Below are 21533 nucleotides of genomic sequence, written 5' to 3'. Positions count from 1 at the left end.
TATATATATATATATATACTAGATGCAAGTGGCATTTGCCTCATGTGTAAATCATCCTAATAACTAACAGTTAATACTTGTATCATTTTAAATTTGGGTCGTTCATAATAATCACAACCACTGTATTATATACAGTAGTAGTTTGTGTAATCAGAATCAGAACTCGGTAATTATGGAAATAAATCAAATATGATGATAAAATCGCGACAACTGGACGACATACATAAAATGATCTTCAATTTCGTTTAAGATAGATATTAATTAGGTTATGAGATGTACAATGTTTGATTAGTAATAATTCATAGGGCTGGGAATTAGAATTAGATCGATGTAATATATTTGATGTTCAATAGAAATAGTAGATTCAAAACGTTTTTTTTTTTCATTCACTAATATAAAAATAAAAAACATGCTAAAAATTTATATACATTTTAATGCTGTTTGTTGTTTTAGACAGTTTTAAAAAAAATTTGCTATTCCCAGGATAACATTTTTTCCAAATTTTTTACCAAAAATTTCGATTTGCTAATTTACGTTTTTTGGACATTTTGACCAATTAGAAAAAAATGTGTGTACATGTGTGTATGCAAGCTAAAATTAGATCTGTTATTAACGTTTTCTAAGTAACTAACTGCACCGAAATGGCCACTTTTATTTATCGAGACCGATATGAAACCTTGCGTCAATGTTTTTTTTTCAACTTTAGGATACAATAGTTTTTTTCCAAAAATTTCAATTTGTTAATTTAAGTAACTAACTGTAAGTTTAAATAACTAACTACTGCACCGATTTGCCACTTCTATTTATTAAGACCGATATGAAACCATGTGTCAAGGTTTTTTTTCAATTTTCCTTAGGATAAGATAGTTTTTTCCAAAATTTTCGATTTGCTAATTTTATGTTTCTTTGGCGTTTCAACTCGATCTGAATCGTTTGACAAATTATAAAAAGTATATGTGTGCATGTGAGCTAAATTTGGATCTTTCATTAAGGTTTTCTATGTAACTAACTACTGCACCGATTTGGCCACTTATTTGTTGAGACCGATACGAAGCCATGTGTCAATGTTTTTTTTTTACTTTTCGTGGGATAAAATAGTTTTTTCCAAAAAATTTGATTTGCTAATTTTACGTTTCCTTGACGTTTCAACTCGATCTAAATCGAGTGACAAATTACAGGAACTATGTGTGTGCATGTGAGTTAAATTTGAATCTTTTATTAACGTTTTCTAAGCAACTAACTACTGCACCGATTTGGCCTCCACTTGATTATTAAGCCAGTGTCATTTTATTTTATAACTTTCCGTAAGATATATAAAGTGTTTTCCAAAAATTTCGATTTGCCAATTATATGTTTCTTTAGCGTTTCAACTAAATTTGAATCGTTTGACTAAATATGAAAAGAATGTGTGTGCGTGTAAGCTAAATTTAGATCTTTTTCTAAATAACTAATTGCACCGATTTGGCCACTTTCATTTATTGAGGCCGATATGAAGCCATTTGGAAAGAAATAAATGTGAGGAATCTAGATAATATTTTGACATTTGTTTATACAAAAGGACGTCCTGAAATCGATAAAAAAAAGACTGAAAATACAAAATCTTTTGACTATTATCACAGATGTTTCAGGCATTTAATCAAAAATGATTTTTTACCTATAGAACACCCAAAAATATTATACCCAAAAGTTTAAAGAATTTAAATGATAATTCAATCTAAATAAAAACCAGATGACGTCTAAAAACTATTTTTTGTAATTTTTGTAAATTATCGAAATATTTCAATTGCATGTTAATAATCGTTTTAATACATTCATATCACAATAAATTTTCAAAATATCTAAAAATATTAAGAAATTTTTTTATTTTCAATATCATTTTTTTTCCTGCAGAGTTACTTGTCCATTTCAGGACAGATGTAAAAATTTCCAAATACAAAAAAAGTATGAGTTTTCATTTCAGAAGTAAGTACCATTTGACAATTATTAAAAAATAATTCCCATATTTGATTAAATAGGGTTTAAATCATTAATTCTATGTGTCTTATTTATTACATTTTTTACGTTGTTTGATCTTTCACATTTTTGCTAACTAGAAACCTAATTTATACGAGTAAAAAAATAACGTAAACTGAAATATTAGGTCAAGTTTGTCTTGTAAAAAATTACGTTCAAAGGGCTACTGATAACACGAAATACCAACGAATGCGTCAATGTTATTATAATTGTGAAAACTCCACAGTCACCAAAAAATACATTGAAGTTCATTTCAATGCATTTCGCAAGTTCCAACATTAATTTTTAATTTGGAGAATGATGCATTTATGGTAACAAAATGTGGACTAAAACCTGGAAATTAATTAGCAGTAATTTTTTGAGAATAGTAACTGATAAAAAACACGATATTACTGTATAACGATAATTGAAATTATCGTCAGAACGGCGGCAACCCCAAGTGACTATAGTAAAAAACAGTAGTAGTAAGATATCGCTTAAAAAATGAAAAAAAAAATTATAATAATCCATCAGATAAATTATTAACTACATCATTGGAATGTTAACTAACAAATTTTTTCTAGTTAAAAGAAATAGCAGGTTCAAGAATCGTCGACTTCTGCCTCGGTTTCGAAACTTATTTGTTGCAAGAAGAAAAACCAACTTTCGGTATTGAAAATGCTGATCAACACGCCAGGTAAAATTCTCTTGTGACCAATTTAGGCCAAAACATTATATCAATTATGAATTTTAGTGATAAAGAAGATTTAGTGGGAAACACTAATGCTTTAACAAAATTAGAAGGCAGGACTGATACACAAAATTCTGCATTGAAAACTAATGCTCCAATCAGACAGAAGAGAGAAGCTGATGCACAAAGTGGACGTCGAGGAAGGTAAATAGAATACTAGTTTATTGTTGATATTTGAGATACACTCCGATGATGATTTTTTCCCATGGGCAAACAATAGTAAGTCCGTTTTTACTATTTTTCCCTTACCCTTACATCATTACAATTTCTTCAATATTTTCCATAAAATCAGTTCGATATACACAAAATGATTCATAGAAATTAGACTAGCCGTTTAGCAGGAGAGAATATATAAGAATAAATAAGAAAATCTTACCTTAAGTGTGGTTCCAAAACACGTTCATTTTTTGCTTTCCACAGATTTCGTGGCCAAACTCAAGCCCAATATTTAAATTTCGGCGGTGCTGGTTCTCCTGATAAAGATGGTAAAGCAGAAGCCGAAGCACTGGATGGCGGAGGCAGCAGGGCAGTTGTCTGTAAGATAAAACATACATCTAACATCTATCAATACAAAAAAATCATATACATACATATATATATATATATATATATATATATATATAGAGGATTTTATATATATATATATATATATATATATATATATATATATAAATAAGAGCCACAGATTTCAAATATACGAATTGCTAAAATTAGCCAAATTGTATTTCCTCAATAGCTGGAAGTAATGGCATGGGACAAGCTCAAAGTCAATCTAGTGCGGGAAGCTGCGCAGACTGTGTTGGGTACGATGGCTACTACAGAGGTTACCCTGGAGCATATCCAGGTATTTGCAATATTATATAAAACTTTATTTTTATTCATCTACTTTATATTTTAACAAAATAAAATATGAAAGTTGTTTAGTTATAAAAATTATTTCATGTCATATGTAGGACTACCAGGCACGGAAGTACTAGCGCAATATGGCAGACCAGGCCATGCAGCACCACCAGGAGTGAGTGTCGATAAAGATACTAGGCCAAGACCGGGACTACCGGATCGTCTAACAGGTCCAGATGGATGGCAACCGCCCACTACGTTTGTTCCAGGACGTCCTTCCGGAACCGCGCCAGGAACGCCATTACGTCCTGGTCAAGTACCCAGCCCAGGACAAGTACCCCGTCAACCCGGTGCGTTATTACCTGGACAAGTTAGTGGGCAACCTGGCATTACAAAACCGCCTGGTCAGATACCAGGGCAGCCTGGTTGGCAATATCCCGGACAAGCAGGAATACAATTACCAGGGCAAGTAGGAGCTCAACCCGGAGCTCAATATCCAGGGCAGGTGGGAGGTGTAGGCCCAACCAGTCAACAATTTGCTGGACAACCTGGTGCACAGTATCCAGGTCAAGCGGGAGCACAATATCCAGGCCAAGTACCCGGTCAAGCAGGAGCACAATATCCAGGCCAAGTTCCCGGTCAACCAGGTGCACAATATCCAGGCCAAGTACCCGGCCAAGCAGGAGCACAATATTCAGGACAAGTTTCCGGTCAAGCCGGAGCTCAGTATCCTGGACAAGTACCCGGTCAAGCCGGAGCTCAGTATCCTGGGCAAGTTCCCGGTCAAGCCGGAGCACAATATCCAGGCCAGGTACCCGGTCAAGCAGGAGCACAATATCCAGGACATGTTCCCGGTCAAGCAGGAGCGCAATACCCAGGACAAGTTCCCGGTCAAGCAGGAGCGCAATACCCAGGACAAGTTCCCGGTCAAGCAGGAGCGCAATACCCAGGACAAGTTCCCGGTCAAGCTGGAGCACAATATCCAGGCCAAGTACCCGGTCAAGCAGGGGCACAATATCCAGGCCAAGTACCCGGTCAAGCAGGAGCACAATATCCAGGCCAAGTCCCCGGTCAAGCCGGAGCTCAGTATCCTGGGCAAGTACCCGGTCAAGCAGGGTCACAATATCCAGGCCAAGTACCCGGTCAAGCAGAAACAAAATATCCAGGCCAAGTACCCGGCCAAGCTGGAGCACAATATCCAGGCCAAGTACCCGGTCAAGCAGGAGCACAATATCCAGGCCAAGTACCCGGTCAAGCAGGAGCACAATATCCAGGCCAAGTTCCCGGTCAAGCCGGAGCTCAGTATCCTGGGCAAGTACCCGGTCAAGCAGGAGCACAATATCCAGGCCAAGTACCCGGTCAAGCAGAAACAAAATATCCAGGCCAAGAACCCGGCCAAGCTGGAGCACAATATCCAGGCCAAGTACCCGGCCAAGCTGGAGCACAATATCCAGGCCAAGTTTCCGGCCAAGCCGGAGCTCAGTATCCTGGGCAATTACCCGGTCAAGCAGGGGCACAATATTCAGGCCAAGTACCCGGTCAAGCAGAAGCACGATATCCAGGCCAAGTACCCGGTCAAGCAGGAACAAAATATCCAGGCCAAGTACCCGGCCAAGCTGGAGCACAATATCCAGGTCAAGTACCCGGCCAAGCTGGAGCACAATATCCAGGTCAAGTACCCGGTCAAGCAGGAGCACAATATCCAGGCCAAGCGGAAGCTCAGTATCCTGGGCAAGTACCCGGTCAAGCAGGGGCACAATATCCAGGACAAGTACCCGGTCAAGCAGGAGCACGATATCCAGGCCAAGTACCCGGTCAAACCGGAGCTCAGTATCCTGGGCAAGTACCCGGTCAAGCCGGAGCACAATATCCAGGCCAAGTACCCGGTCAAGCAGGGACCCAATATCCGGGCCGAGTACCCGGTCAAGCAGGAACACAATATCCAGGCCAAGTACCCGGCCAAGCAGGAGCACAATACCCAGGCCAAGTACCCGGTCAAGCAGGAGCACAATACCCAGGCCAAGTACCCGGTCAAGCAGGAGCACAGTACCCAGGCCAAGTACCCGGTCAAGCAGGAGCGCAATACCCAGGCCAAGTACCCGGTCAAGCAGGAGCACAATACCCAGGCCAAGTACCCGGTCAAGCGGGAGCACAATATCCAGGGCAAGTACCCGGTCAAGCAGGAGCACCATATCCAGGCCAAGTACCCGGTCAAGCAGGAGCACAATATCCAGGCCAAGTACCCGATCAAGCCGGAGCTCAGTATCCAGGGCAAGTCCCGGTCAAGCAGGAGCACAATATCCAGGCCAAGTACCCGGTCAAGCAGGAGCACAATATCCAGTCCAAGTACCCGGTCAAGCAGGAGCACAATATCCAGGCCAAGTACCCGGTCAAGCAGGAGCACAATATCCAGGCCAAGTACCCGGTCAAGCAGGAGCACAATATCCAGGCCAAGTACCCGGTCAAGCAGGAGCGCAATATCCAGGCCAAGTGCCCGGTCAAGCAGGAGCGCAATATCCAGGCCAAGTGCCCGATCAAGCAGGAGCGCAATATCCAGGCCAAGTACCCGGTCAAGCTGGAGCACGATATCCAGGACAAGTTCCCGGTCAAGCTGGAGCACGATATCCAGGACAAGTTCCCAGTCAAACAGGAGCACAATATCCAGGACAAGTTCCCGGTCAAGCCGGAGCTCAGTATCCTGGGCAAGTACCCGGTCAAACAGGAGCACAATATCCAGGACAAGTTCCCGGTCAAACAGGAACACAATACATAGGGCAAGTACCGGGTCAAGCCGGAACACAGTATCCAGGTCAAGTAAAAGAAACTAGTATTTCTAAAGTACCTGGAGATGCAGCGGGTCAATCTGGAATACAATATCCCCCAGATGTATCTGGATTACCAACGGCAAAATATCCCGGACAAGTGGTTGATCAATCAGGAGTACAATTCTCGGAAAAAACTACAGGACAGATGAGCAAGCAATACAATGGACAAGTAACATATCCTGCACAACTGCCAGGTCAAACCAGCGCTCAATACCCAGGACAAACTGCAACACAATATCCCGGTCAACTACCAGGACAAACTGCAACACAATATCCCGGTCAACTACCAGGACAACCTGGAATTCAATACCCAGGTCAATTACCTGGACAACCGGACGGTATTATTCCAGGACAACCTGGCGCTCAATACCCAGGTAAATTACCAGAACAAACAGGCGTTTCATATCCAGGTCAATTACCAGGCCAACCCGGCGCTCAAATTCCAGGACAACCAGCAGTTCAATACCCAGTTCAAATACCAGGACAACTTGGCATACAATTTCCAGGTCAATTACCGGGACAACCCGGCGCTCAATACCCAGGCCAATTACCAGGACAGCCCGGCGTTCAATACCCGGGTCAATTACCTGGGCAGCCCGGAGTTCAATACCCGGGTCAATTACCTGGGCAGCCCGGAGTTCAATACCCAGGTCAATTACCTGGGCAGCCCGGAGTTCAATACCCGGGTCAATTACCTGGGCAGCCCGGAGTTCAATACCCGGGTCAATTACCTGGGCAGCCCGGAGTTCAATACCCGGGTCAATTACCTGGGCAGCCCGGAGTTCAATACCCGGGTCAATTACCTGGGCAGCCCGGAGTTCAATACCCAGGTCAATTCCCAGGACAGCCCGGCGCTCAATTACCAGGACAGCCCGGCTCTCAATACCCAGGTCAACAACCAGGACAATCCGGGGCTCAATACCCTGGTTATATACCAGGTCAGCAAGGACAAAAGCCAGGTGATTTAGTACAAAGAGGCCCGGGACAAGTAATCAGTTCACAACAAATAGACATCACAGGCCACCTTGATATTGGTGATGGTTCTGATGAAGTTTCTCAAGCTGAAACTTCAGTCCACAGTATAGAGGGAGGTGAGACACAAGCAGCAGCGTCTGCAACCGGAGGGGCTGCTCAGACACAAGTGAGCGGAACGCACAGCGGAACTGGATCCTTTACTGCCCAAGCAAGTATAGCTGACGTTAGCCGAGGTGCAAGTGCCCAAATACAGGTAATATGTGTTGTAAATTTTTCATAAAACATGATTAAACAAATTGCAATAAATATAACGAAATTCCACTATTCAGGGGAATGCAAAAGGAGTTACTAGCAGTGCACAGGGTCATGCTGGTTCTGGCAACGCGCAAGCTCAAGTTGCTACTTCTGCAGACACTGGTGCAACTTCCGCAAGCGGTCAATCTTCCGGTTGGAACCACGGAACCAACACTTTAGTTCAAGCAGGCGGAAAAGGAGGCATGGCAGATGCTCAAGCCGAAGGACCAGGAAGCACATCGTCACAAGCTCAAATTGGATTTAAGCCTGACGAATCCGCCAGTGGAGAACAGGTAAAAGAAAAGTTGCCACAAAAAATGAATGAACAAGGCTAAGAAATGATATTTTTAGGTGCAATCGACGCCTTTCCGTGGTGGAGGCACCGCTTCAGCACAATCTGGACGTAGTACAGGACAAAGTCAGAGTCAAATTCAAGGGCGATTCAATTACGGCATTAGTTACACAGGCGCGGCGCAAGCCGCTTCGGGCAGCAAGGACGGTGTTCAAGGATTCAGAAAGCTACCAAAACCTGAAGGAGTGTTTCAAGCTGGAAGTGGAGAAGAATTAAATAAAAGATCTGCCATTGGTGGAAGCAGTACTACGGCGGAAACACACGAGCAGAAAAAGGTGCTGTCGGGAGTTCAACACGAACACCAACATGGAAGCACTTCGGGGCTTTCGCAAACTCAACATAGTGCAAAACCAATATTTGGAGATAGTACTACACCGAAGACAAGTAAGAACATTCTCATTTACCATCAAATTTAAGTGTCGACGCAATTCTAATACAAAATATTACTTTCTTCTTTCAGTGGACATTGATGAAAGTTCCGAATACGATGACGAATACGATGACGAGTATCCAGATTCCTCAGTAACCCCATCATCAGCCCTTCCTTCATTCAGATCATCGCCATCAGCAAATCCTCAACCGACACCAAGTGGAAGTAAAATAACACAATCAACGCCGACTCAGACCCAGCACATCGTGTTAGGTGAGGGCCAAAGGGCAAGAGTTGTTCAAGAACCGAGAGGAACCGTTGTACCGAGTGGCGGAATAGTTTTTCAACCTGGAGAGACAGTTGGTAATACTGGATATGTAGTTCCGCAAGGATTTAGAGGAAGACTGGTTTCGGGAGCTGGCAGTTTGGGAAATACTTTTGCAAGTGGGGGAAAAAATTCGCAGGCAAGTAAGCTAAAGATAAAGATAAAATTGAGGTGTGGTTTGTAATATAGAAATATCTGTTTTCAACATATGGATATAAAAATGAATCGCAAAATGTGTTGGTAAGCGCATAACTCAACAACGCCTGGACCAATTTGGCCATTATTTTTGAAATGTTCAAGGATGGTTCTTACGGCGAGAAAAAACTGAAAAATTGTTGGGAAAATCCTAAAAATAGCCCTTTTCTTTTTCTCATACAAACATTTTCTAACTAAAACATAGATTCAATTTGAGCTTTATTGCTATTATATAAAGCTCATATTAAATTACAAGCACTCACTGTACACACCTAAACGGTTATATGCGGATTTTGATAAATCTTCCTGAAGTTTGTTAAGGAAATTTTCTAGGATGTATGTGATTATAAAGTACTGGGATGTATGTGCAATATTGTATGTGCAATTAATGGAAAAAATTGTAAAAAACGACATGTCATTGATTGCATTGAAAACAAATGAAAATTATCATAATGCAAAAATTTCAATTTACATATGAATCTAGACAATATTATAATATGTATAATGAACTTATGATTATGGATAAGAAAAATGAAACGTCTACATTATTGCCAAAAAGCAGCTGAGGTGTGTCTAAAATTAAAATAATATAAGAAGCAGATACAAAAATTTCAATTTACTTACGAGTCTAGACAATATTAGAATATGTATAATAAATTTATGATTATGAATAAGAAAAATGAAATGTCTACATTATTATTGCCAAAACGCAGCTGAGATTTGCCAGAAATAAAAATAATTTAAAATACAGTACATATATGTATGGCGGATTGAATGATACACACTTATGAACAATTAGACAAATTAATTCACTTAAAATATAAAATTAGGTATTAATCAGGGCAGGTCCTACCTGTAACGCGATGCGTGCGAAAAATACGAGCGCACGGATATTCGGATATTAAAATTTTAATACAGTTTTTTTTTTTCAATATATAATTTCTTTGCATCTTTCACTAATCTTTCCACAATATTTTTAAAATTCGTAAAAATTTCACTTTATATAGTTTATATAGTATATATATTTATTTTATAGTTTATATAGTATATATAGTTTTTTTTATATATAATTTCTCTGCTTCTTTTATTAATCTTTCCACAATATTTTTAAACTTCGTAAAAATTTCACTATATAACAACAAATGGGAAAGTAGAGATGAATACATACAAATCGGCCCTCACGATATTGATTAGGAGAAGTTTAAGATGCAATTTTGGATATCTTAAATAAAAAAAAATTAAATTAATTTAATCCAACATGAAGTACCAGTGTTATGTTATGGTTATGCTTATGTTATACTGTTTAAAGGACTTCAATTTCCAATATAGTGTGGGAATTGAGACTCATTTTATTTAAAGCAGTTCTACATTTAACATCGCTAATATTATAAATGTATATGCATTTTGGCGTGAAGCGTAATTTGTAAAACAATAATTATTATTTTAAGGTAAACGGTAAATATTAGTATATTATATTAAAAACTTGTAGAAATGGGTACAGGACAACGTCTGTCGGGTCATCTAGTAAATATAATAAATAGGGAACATATGCCAAATTGACATTTTTAAACTTCCTGAAGGTTTATGTTTTCGGTTTATTTTAGGCTCAAACAGCAACTTTAGCAACCAGAAGTTCCCAATCATCCCAAAACAGCCAGAGCAATCGTGGTCTCCTAAGAAACGGTTACAAACCGAGTGGTTATGTTTCGGTAACAAAATCGGAATCCGGTAACGTCGATCGAGAAAAACAGCAACCTTTACCACAACAGAAAGAAGTCAGGAGAAAAACCTATGAGCATACATATTACACAAAATCATCCACATGTGGATATTTCACATTCTCGTGCAATATTGTTTACGGATCGAATGGGAGGACCAAAATTTGTAAACCGAAGAAACAGACGAATGCTGACGGTACACCAATCACATGTTAAAAAATAGTTAGAAGTAATTAAATGTAAGTCATCACCCTTAAAATTAGGTCATTAGTAATTCACCAAATTGTAAAAGGTTTTGCAATGTTAATAAATTAGTTGCAATTTTAAAGACTTAGTGGCTAACTCTGCGGTAACAGCGTTTCCATGACAACGATATCTTATCCTTCTTTCTTGGTACTAGAAAGTGAAAATGGTATATATGATGCACGATCAGACGTATTTCACTTATAACAAACCCAGAATTTTATAAGAGCATCCATAGATAAACAAGTATAAATAAATGGCAAATACATCAATTTTAATTGCGCAAGCATATCATAAAGATCGCCACCAACAATATTTTCTAAATAATATTTAAATAAATATATATTGTGAAAAAAGTAAACCTGATTAATTTGACAAAATAAAATGAAAACTAGTGGGGTGTATGGCATCGTGCCTTAAGGCAAATTGCTGGAACTTCCCGTACCGTAACGCAATGTTCGAGGAATACTGAATATTTTCAAATAGATTATTATTAATATTGTAACATTGTCTAATATTTATAAGAATTATATAAACTGAATTGCAAAGTTGAGATTATTTGTTTAAAGTATATTAGAACTATAGTCAGAATTAAAAATAAAATCTGAATTATTTTCGATATACAAAAAAAAAATTGAAACAAATTTTTTTTTTCCAAAATCAATTATTTTGTTAAGACAAGCAGAAAGTTCTTTGAATCATTCAAATCGGACGCTTAGTTCTCTCAAAAACTGCCATTTTTTACATATTTAGCTCCGTATCTTCGAAATGGCTGGGCCTACCTTTGCCAAAAACTAGTAAACACTTCTCCCAATCATTACTAATTGAATGTTTTTTAGATCATTCAAATCGGATATTCCGTTCTCCCAAAGAGTCGATTTCTATTTTCTGCAAATCGGTTGATCCATGCGCCCGAAAACGTGACTGGAAATTTGTATCCATACATACATACATGCATACATACATACACACACACACATCCATTTTTTCTGAGGTATGCCAAAACGTTCAGAAACCTTCAAAACGTCGAGAAATGTAAAAATTTTCAATTCCGATTTTCGGCCCATTACAATAACTTACCCTATGGGAAGTTAAAAAATTATATTTTAATATATAAAATTGGTACTTTTAAGTGGGTGTACTGGTGTACTATATCTAGAGAAACTGTTTTAAAACAAACGTTGAATTTGAAGCGCACTAGCACCATCTGTAAAACGCTGAAAACATTCATACAGAGTAAAGCGCACTTGTTCTTTGTTTACCACAGCATTTTTGTGATGCGCATTCATAACATGCGGTTTAATGTGTAAAACGCCTAAACGTACAGCAAATAGATAACTTTTTCAAAGTTTTTAGTACCAAGAAAGAAGGATAAGTTAGCTTTGCCATAACAACGCTATGTTACTGCAGAATTGGCCCTTAAATTAAAAAATGTAATCAATACTAGCACATTCATATGTAATCCATTTTACACGTAAAACTTTTATAATTCACTTCTAATAAATATATATGTATTATATAAATACAACTTATTTTATTACAAGCATCATGCTTTTGAGGCAAATTGCTGGAACTTCGCGTTTCAAGAAAATTTAAATGTGTTCAAATAAATTATAAATAGTGTAATTTTCATTATTCGTAATTTATAGAAAAAATGAAGAAGTTTATAAAGTGTACTTGATATGTTTCCATAATTAAAATAAAAAATCTCTTATATTTTTAAGAATTATATAAACTTAATTGAAAAGTTAAAATTATTTATTTCAAGTATATGAGTATGCTCTAGGGTTTTAGCTAGACTTAAAATTAAAATCCCAATTATTTTCGATACTCAAAAAAAAAATTAGTGATTCAAAAAATTAAAATAAATTCCGGTAATCGCAAAAAATCAAAAATGAAAATTTTAATATATCTTTACGTTTCAAAGGTTTCTGAACATTTTGGCATACCTGAGAAATTGTATTTCGCAAACACGGATCAACCGATTTAAATAATTCAAGAAAATATTCGATTTCTACTGATAAGGAGACATGCTGATTACTTTTTGGCAAAGGCAGGTCTAGCCGTTTTGGAGTTACAGAGCAAAGAGTGCAGAAAATAGAAACCAAGTTTTTGAGATAACGGAGCATCTGATTTAAATAATTCAAAAAACATTTTACTTGTATTGACGAAATGAACTGTTCAAATTTTTGGAAAGGCAGGTCCAATGACTTTGGAGATATGGAGGAAAAAGTAAAAAAGTGAGCCATTTGGCGGTCAAAAATGAACATTAGACATATGTACATCGTATTATCAGATGTTTTTATAAAGATTATAATAAGTACAAATTTTGTACATTTATATACCGCACCAATGTTGACATTTTAGATGACTACGCGGCGCTTACGCGCTTTTATAATTCGATTCCAAATCAGCTTTGCAGCGCGATTGCATTAAGAAAATATTCAAAATTTTCGAAAAAAATCAAAATAAAAAATCATTTTTTTTCAAAAAAGTCAAAGGTTTGGAAAAATTTCAAAATTTATTAAAAATCAAGTTGTTTCAAAGTTTTTTTTTCAATTTAGTTTTTGGTAGGGGAATTTCCAGAAATTTGCCTTAATGCCAAGCACCACTAGTTTTTTTTTGCTTTCCCCTAAAACAATCGTTTTATCAATACAAGCAAATGGAACGATTCAAATTGGATGTTTTAGAACATCCAATTTGAATCATTCAAAAATCGTTCCATAACAAATTTGTTATTTCAAAAACAAAATTTTCCAACCAATAGAAATCTAAAAAAAATTAAATAATACAATTTGTAACAATTGTCCTGGTTTAACAATCAATAAATGCATATTATTTAATATTTACTGTATATTTCATACTATTTTGTACATTCCATTAAATGTAAAATGTATTCTGTAACATATTTCCAAATATTTAAATATAATTTAACATATATTTTACAGATTTTCATCACGCTCTCGACTATGAAGAGCCATGTGTTTCTTTAAATTGCATGATTGAGCAAATCCCTTATTGCAAATTTCACATTTATAAGGATGCTCTCCATTATGAATCCGCAAGTGTTCTTTCAAAGAACTTGATCGTTTGAATGCCTTATTGCATACATTGCATTCATGAGGGCGTACTTCATTGTGTACCAGCATGTGATTTTTCAGATACCTTAATTGTGTGAATGTCTTATTGCACGCATTGCATTCATAAGGACATACTCCGTTGTGCATCAGCATGTGACTTTTCAGAGTGCATAAAAGTCTGAACGTCTTATTGCATATTGAACATTCATAAGGTAGCCCACTGCTATGAGTCAACAAGTGACTTTTCAGATTATTTGTTCGTTGAAATGTCTTATTGCATATACTGCACTCGAGAGGGCGCTCATTACTGTGAATGACCATGTGATTTCTCAGACTACCTGATTGTCTAAATGTCTTCTTGCATATATTGCACTCATGGGGACGCTCACCACTGTGAATGCGCATGTGAACTTTCAGATGGCTAAATCCCATGAATGTCTTATTGCATATATTGCACTTATGGGGACGCTTACCACCATGAATGACCATATGATTTCTCAGATTATTTGATTGTGCAAATGTCTTCTTGCATATACTGCATTCATAGGGACGCTCGCCACTGTGAATGAGTATGTGATTTTTTAGATTACTTGAATGCCTGAATGTCTTATCACATTCATCACATTTAAAGAGACCTTCTTCAGAATGTGTTTTCATGTGTCTTTTCAATGCTTGTGATAATGTATAAGTCTTATGACAGATTTTGCATTTAAAAGGGCGTTCTTTGCTATGGTTAGGCATGTGATCGACCATATGCTTTGTTAGATGATGGGATTCTGCAAATGATTGATTACAAATGTCACAATCAAAAGACTCCTGTTTGACTTCATCTTCAATTGTCACCTCAGAAGTCATGAATTTTGCTAAACTCGTTTCATCATCCTCTGAACACGATTCAGATTTAACAATAGCATCAAGGGCATCAAGTTCCTCCTCAATTTCACATTTAATGTCCTCTGCTGAATATTCTGGTGGTTCAATTTTAATTGCCTGAGCATTCATAGACATAGTTCTTTCAGACATTTTTAAATTCAATGCTTATATTTATAAAATAATTGTGTGCTAAACAATAATAATAGATTTTGTTTAATCAATAAATTTTTAAAATTTGATGAATAACTTCAACTAAATTCATCATTTGACACTTGAAGCATAGAGTGTGATTATGATTATATAAAGATGGGGACAAGATATTTATGTATCTCGACTATCAACAAATATTTTTGTTGTTAATTTTAGAATAATTAACATAAAAAGGCATGTAGGAGAGCTAGGGGCTTGTTGAAATTTACCGATTATATTTTTATGAAATAAAGCTCGATACTTTACCTTTTTCTCTACCAAATCAAATAAAAATAATTCCATAATTATAGTTCATTATTTCACAATCATTTCCTTAAAAAAGTACGATGTTACAACTTACCCCGTGTTTTGCGGTTGTTTGTAACATCTACAGAGGCTAAAGTAACGACAATAATACTGAAAATGTATTTTTTTAAAAAAATTAACTTGTTTCTAAGTAATTCTTTTCATAAATCACCTTAAACCATAAGTAATACAAATAAAATGTATATAAAATATTGTCTCCTGAAATGTAAATAAAGTAGTAACGACAAAAATAAAACGATGATACTCCGATAATTAACTTCTGAAATTAAAAATGTTTATTTCATTTCAAAATGAAAATTTTTGCATATCTTTATTCTCTACGTTCCAAAGGTTTTGAGTCTCATCTTTCTATGAACATACTCTATGCTTCAAATGTCAAATAATGAATGTAAATTTTAGTTAAACTCATTTATGTTTTAAAATTTTTTGGATTAAACTAAACTATTATTATTATTGTATAAAACAACTATTTCCATAAATATTTATTGATTTGTATATAAGCAGTGAAAATATTTAAAAATGTCAGAAAAAAACATTTATGTCAATGAATGATCAGGCAATTATTAAAATAGAACCACCAGAATATCCAGTAGAAGACATTAAATGCGAAAATGAGGATGAATTTGATGTCACTATTGCTATTGTTAAATCTGAATCGTTTTCTGAAGACAATGATACTTGTTTAGAAAGATTTATGAATTCCGAGGTGACAATTGAAGATGAAGTCAAGCAGGAGTCTTTTGATTGTGACATTTGTAATCAATCATTTGCAGAATCACATCATCTGACAAAGCATATGGTCGATCACATGCCTAATCATAGCGAAAAACGTCCTTTTAAATGTGAAATCTGTCAAAAGACATTCACAGTATCAGGTCATCTGAAGAGACACATGCTCATTCACAGTGGGGAGCGCCCCCATGAATGCAACATATGCAAGAAGTCATTCAATCAATTAAGTACTCTAAAAATTCACATGCTCATTCATAGTGGTGAGCGTCCCCATGAATGCAGTATATGCAAAAAGACATTCACAGTATCAGGTCATCTAAAGACACACATGCTCATTCACAGTGGTGAACGTCCCCACGAATGCAATATATGCAAGAAACAATTCCAAGTAGTAAGTCATCTGAAACAACACATGTTGATACACAGTGGTGTACGTCAGTATGAATGTCATATATGCAAGAAACAATTCAAACTAGCAAGTCATCTGAAAAGACACGTCCAGATACACAATAGAGTACGTCCTCATCAATGCAACATATGCAATAAGACATTCACAATGTTGTGCGATCTGAAAACTCACATGCTCATTCATGACAGAAAGCAACCTTATACATATAAGAAGAAACAAACATATTTGTTAGATTGAATTTAAATATTTGAAAAAAATGTTATAAATTATTCTTAAATGTAATATAAAAATAGAAAAAGCTAAGCTCACTTATATACTTCAAATAAATAATTTTAACTTTGCAAATCAGTTTATATGTTCTTATAACAGTATTTATATCAATATAATTTATTTGAAAACATTTAATATTCCTTACGATACAGAAAGTTCCAGTAATTTGCCTTATGGCACGTTTGCATACACCACTAGTATACATTTTATTTGAATTGATTACATTGACAAGTTAATTTTTTTTAAAAAATAAAGAAAGAATAAATTATCAGTATTATTGCCGTTACTTTTGCCTCTGTAGATGTTACAACCAATCCCAAATACGGGGTAAGTTGTAACACCGCCCTTTTCTTTAGGAAATGATTAACTGTGAAACAATTAACTATAATTATGGAATTATTTTTATTTGATTTGGTAGAGAAATAAAGTATCTAGCTTTATTTCATAAAAATATAATCAGTAGATCTCAACAAGCCCCTAGCTCTCCTACATGCCTCTTCATGTGTGTAATAATTATTCTAAAATTAACAATAAAAACATATTGAATTTGAAAAGGCGCGCCATTTTTTGAATATCGAAGTGTTTGGATAAATGTCTAATCATTCTGAAAACGTGTTCTATGCTTTAAATGTCAAATGATGAATTTAGTTGAAATTATTTGTCAAATTTTAAAAGATATTGTTTAAACAAAAATTATTATTATTATTGTTTAAGACAATTATTTTTGTAAATATAAGCATTGAAAATATTTAAAAATGTCGGAAGAAACAATTATGTCTCAGGCAATTAAAATTGAACCACCTGAATATTCAGCAGAGGAAATTAAATGTGAAATTGAGGAATTTGATCCTCTTGATGCTATTGTTAAATCTGAATCGTGTTCTGAAAATGATGAAACGAGTTTAGAAAGATTCATGAATTCCGAGGTGACAGTTGAAGATGAAGTCAAACAGGAGTCTTTTGATTGTGACATTTGTAATCAATCATTCGCAGAATCACATCATCTAACAGACCACATGGTCGATCACAAGCCTAGTCATAGCAAAGAACGCCCTTACAAATGTGAAATCTGTCATAAGACATTCACAGGATCAGGTCATCTGAAGAGACACATGCTCATTCACAGTGGGGAGCGCCCCCATGAATGCAACACATGCAAGAAGACGTTCAATCAATTAAGTCATCTAAAAAATCACATGCTCATTCATAGTGGTGAGCGTCCCCATGAATGCAGTATATGCAAAAAGACATTCACAGTATCAGGTCATCTAAAGAGACACATGCTCATTCACAGTGGTGAACGTCCCCACGAATGCAATATATGCAAGAAACAATTCCAACTAGTAGGCCATCTGAAACAACACATGTTGACACACAGTGGTGTACGCCCATATGAATGTAATATATGCAATAACACATTCACACAATTAAATCATCTGAATCGTCACATGCTTGTTCACACTGGTGAGCCTCCCCATGAATGCTACATATGCAATAAGACATTCACAGATTTAGTTGATCTGAAGAGACACTTGCTCATTCACAATGGGGAGCGCCCCCACGAATGCAGGATATGCAATAAGACGTTCCAAATAGCAAGTCGTTTGAAAAGACACATGCTGATACACAGTGGTGCACGTCAGTATGAATGTAATATATGCAAGAAACAATTCAAACTAGGAAGTCATCTGAAAAGACACGTCCAGATACACAATGGAGCCCGTCCTCATCAATGCAACATATGCAATAAGACATTCACAAAGTTGTGCAATCTGAAAACTCACATGCTCATTCATGACAGAAAACAACCTTATTGATATAAAAAGAAACAAACATATTTGTTAGATTGATTTAAATATTTGAAAAAAATGTTATAAATTATTCTTAAATGTAATATAAAAATAAAGCTTAAGCTCACTTATATACTTCAAATAAATAATTTTAACTTTGCAATTCAGTTTATATATTCTTATAACAGTATTTATATCAATCTAATTTATTTGAAAACATTTAATATTCCTTTCGATACAGAAAGTTCCAGTAATTTGCCTTAAGGCACAAGGCCATACACCACTAGTACACATTTTATTTGAATTGATTACATTGAATTTATAAAAAGAATTACTTAGAAACAAGTTAATTTTTTTAAAAAAAATAAGGAAAGAATAAATTATCAGTATTACCGTCGTCGTTACTTTTGCCTCTGTAGATGTTACAACCAAACCCAAATACGGGGTAAGTTGTAACACCGCCCTTTTTTGTAGGAAATGATTAATTGTGAAATAAAGAACTATAATTATGGAATTATTTTTATTTGATTTGGTAGAGAAATAAAGTATCTAGCTTTATTTCATAAAAATACAATCAGTAGATCTAAACAAGCACCTAGCTCTCCTACATGCCTCTTCTTGTGTGTAATAATTATTCTAAAATTAACAATAGAAACATATTGAATTTGAAAAGGCGCGCCATTTTTTGAATATCAAGTGTTTGGATAAATGTCTAATCATCTGAAACGTGCTCTATGCTTCAAATGTCAAATGATGAATTTAGTTGAAGTTATTTATTCAAATTTTAAAAGATATTGTTTAAACAAAAATTATTATTATTATTGTTTAAGACAATTATTTTTGTAAATATAAGCATTGAAAATATTTCAAAATGTTGGAAGAAACAATTATGTCTATGAATGCTCAGGCAATTAAAATGGAACCACCAGAAATATTCAGCAGAGGACATTAAATGTGAAATTGAGGAAAATTTGATGCCCTTGATGCTATTGTTAAATCTGAATCGTGCTCTGAGGATGATGAAACAAGTTTAGAAAGATTCATGAATTCCGAGGTGACAATTGAAGATGAAATCAAACAGGAGTCTTTTGATTGTGACATTTGTAATCATCTAACAAAACATTATGGGTCGATCACATGCCTAATCATAGCGAAAAACGTCCTTACAAATATGAAATCTGTCAAAAGACTTTCAAACAATCAAAAGGGTTGAAAGAACACACGGTCATTCACATGTGGAAAGCGTCCCCATGAATGCAACATATGCAATAAGAAATTCACAAAGTTGAGCAATCTGAAAAGCCACATGCTCATTCACAGCGGTGAGCGTCCCTATGAATGCAGTATATGCAAGAAGACATTCAATCAATTAGGTAATCTGAATAACCACCTGCTCATTCACAGTGGTGAGCGCTCCCATGAATGCAGCACATGCAAGAAGACATTTACACATTCAAGTAGTCTCAAAAATCACATGCTTACTCACAGTGGTGAGCGCCCACATGAATGCAACATATGCAATAAGAAATTCACAAAGTTAAGCAATCTGAACAGCCACATGCTCATTCACAGCGGTGAGCGTCCCTATGAATGCAATGTATGCAAGAAGACATTCAATCAATTAGGTCATCTAAAGAGACACATGCTCATTCACAGTGGTGAACGCCCCCACGAATGCAATGTATGCAAGAAACAATTCCAACTAGCAACTCATCTAAAAAATCACATGCTCATTCATAGTGGTGAGCTTCCCCATGAATGCAGGATATGCAATAAGACATTCAATCAATTAGGTATTCTGAAACGTCACATGCTCATTCATGACAGAAAGCAACCTTATACATATAAGAAGAAACAACATATTTGTTAGATTGAATTTAAATATTTGAAAAAAATGTTATAAATTATTCTTAAATGTAATATAAAAATAAAAAAGCTTAAGCTCACTTATATACTTCAAATAAATAATTTTAACTTTGCAATTCAGTTTATATATTCTTATAACAGTATTTATATCAATCTAATGTATTTGAAAACATTTAATATTCCTTGAACATTTCGTTACGATACAGAAAGTTCCAGTAATTTGCCTTATGGCACGTTTGCATACACCACTAGTATACATTTTATTTGAATTGATTACATTGAATTTATGAAAAGAATTACTTAGAAACAAGTTAATTTTTTTACAAAAATAAGGAAAGAATAGATTATCAGTATTACTGTCGTTACTTTTGCCTCTGTAGATGTTACAACCAATCCCAAATACGGGGTAAGTTGTAACACCGCCCTTTTTTTTAGGAAATGATTAATTGTGACATAATGAACTATAATTATGGAATTATTTTCATTTGATTTGGTAGAGAAATAAAGTATCTAGCTTTGTTTCATAAAAAATATGATCAGTAGATCTCAAAAGCCCCTAGCTCTCCTACATGCCTCTTCATGTGTGTAATAATATTCTAAAATTAATTTCATAAAAAATATCATCAGTAGATCTCAACAAGCCCCTAGCTCTCTACATGCCTCCCCATGTGTGTAATAATTATTCTAAAATTAACAATAAAAACATATTGAATTTGAAAAAGGCGCGCCATTTTTTGAATATCGAAGTGTTGGATAAATGTCTCATCATTTGAAAAACGTGTTCTATGCTTTAAATGTCAAATGATGAATTTAGTTGAAATATTTAAAGTTTAAAAGATATTGTTTAAACAAAAATTATTATTATTATTGTTTAAGACAATTATTTTTGTAAATATAAGCATTGAAAATATTTAAAAATGTCGGAAGAAACAATTATGTCTATGTGCTCAGGCAATTAAAATTGAACCACCTGAATATTCAGCAGAGGAAATTAAATGTGAAATTGAGGAATTTGATGCTCTTGATGCTATTGTTAATCTGAATCGTGTTCTGAAAATGATGAAACGAGTTTAGAAAGATTCATGAATTCCGAGGTGACAATTAAAGATGAAGTCAA

The 21533-nt window shown here is 35.5% G+C and overlaps 3 protein-coding genes across 3 annotated transcripts in view; 2 read left to right on the top strand and 1 right to left on the bottom strand.

The window, feature by feature from the left end:
- Positions 1-10853, top strand: part of LOC113389592 (collagen alpha-2(IV) chain-like) — a 13418-nt gene extending 2565 nt beyond the window's left edge. The window contains exons 2-11 of the mRNA XM_026626611.1: positions 2577-2689; positions 2747-2887; positions 3164-3279; positions 3480-3587; positions 3697-5746; positions 5818-7636; positions 7713-7970; positions 8029-8413; positions 8490-8863; positions 10524-10853. Coding sequence (XP_026482396.1) covers positions 2577-2689; positions 2747-2887; positions 3164-3279; positions 3480-3587; positions 3697-5746; positions 5818-7636; positions 7713-7970; positions 8029-8413; positions 8490-8863; positions 10524-10853 — 5694 coding nt within the window. The remainder of the gene's footprint in view (positions 1-2576; positions 2690-2746; positions 2888-3163; positions 3280-3479; positions 3588-3696; positions 5747-5817; positions 7637-7712; positions 7971-8028; positions 8414-8489; positions 8864-10523) is intronic.
- Positions 10854-13822: 2969 nt separating this feature from the next.
- On the bottom strand, positions 13823-14983 carry LOC113389591 (zinc finger protein 525-like). The gene has a single exon (XM_026626610.1). It carries the CDS (start codon positions 14981-14983, stop codon positions 13823-13825), a length of 1161 nt encoding a protein of 386 aa, XP_026482395.1.
- Positions 14984-15893: 910 nt separating this feature from the next.
- Positions 15894-20420, top strand: LOC113389589 (zinc finger protein 845-like). The gene is made up of 4 exons (XM_026626609.1): positions 15894-16595; positions 17543-18522; positions 18938-18995; positions 19767-20420. The coding sequence occupies exons 1-4, from the start codon at positions 15894-15896 to the stop codon at positions 20418-20420; spliced, it is 2394 nt and encodes a 797-aa protein (XP_026482394.1).
- Positions 20421-21533: the final 1113 nt, after the last annotated feature.

Source organism: Ctenocephalides felis, unplaced genomic scaffold (assembly GCF_003426905.1).
Source record: "Ctenocephalides felis isolate EL2017-DRISC unplaced genomic scaffold, ASM342690v1 CF-g0.4_SCAFFOLD_03573, whole genome shotgun sequence".
In the NCBI taxonomy this organism is placed as follows: Eukaryota; Metazoa; Arthropoda; class Insecta; order Siphonaptera; family Pulicidae; genus Ctenocephalides; species Ctenocephalides felis.
Note: the sequence above shows the minus strand (reverse complement) of the source record. Positions and strands in the feature narration are given on the sequence as shown.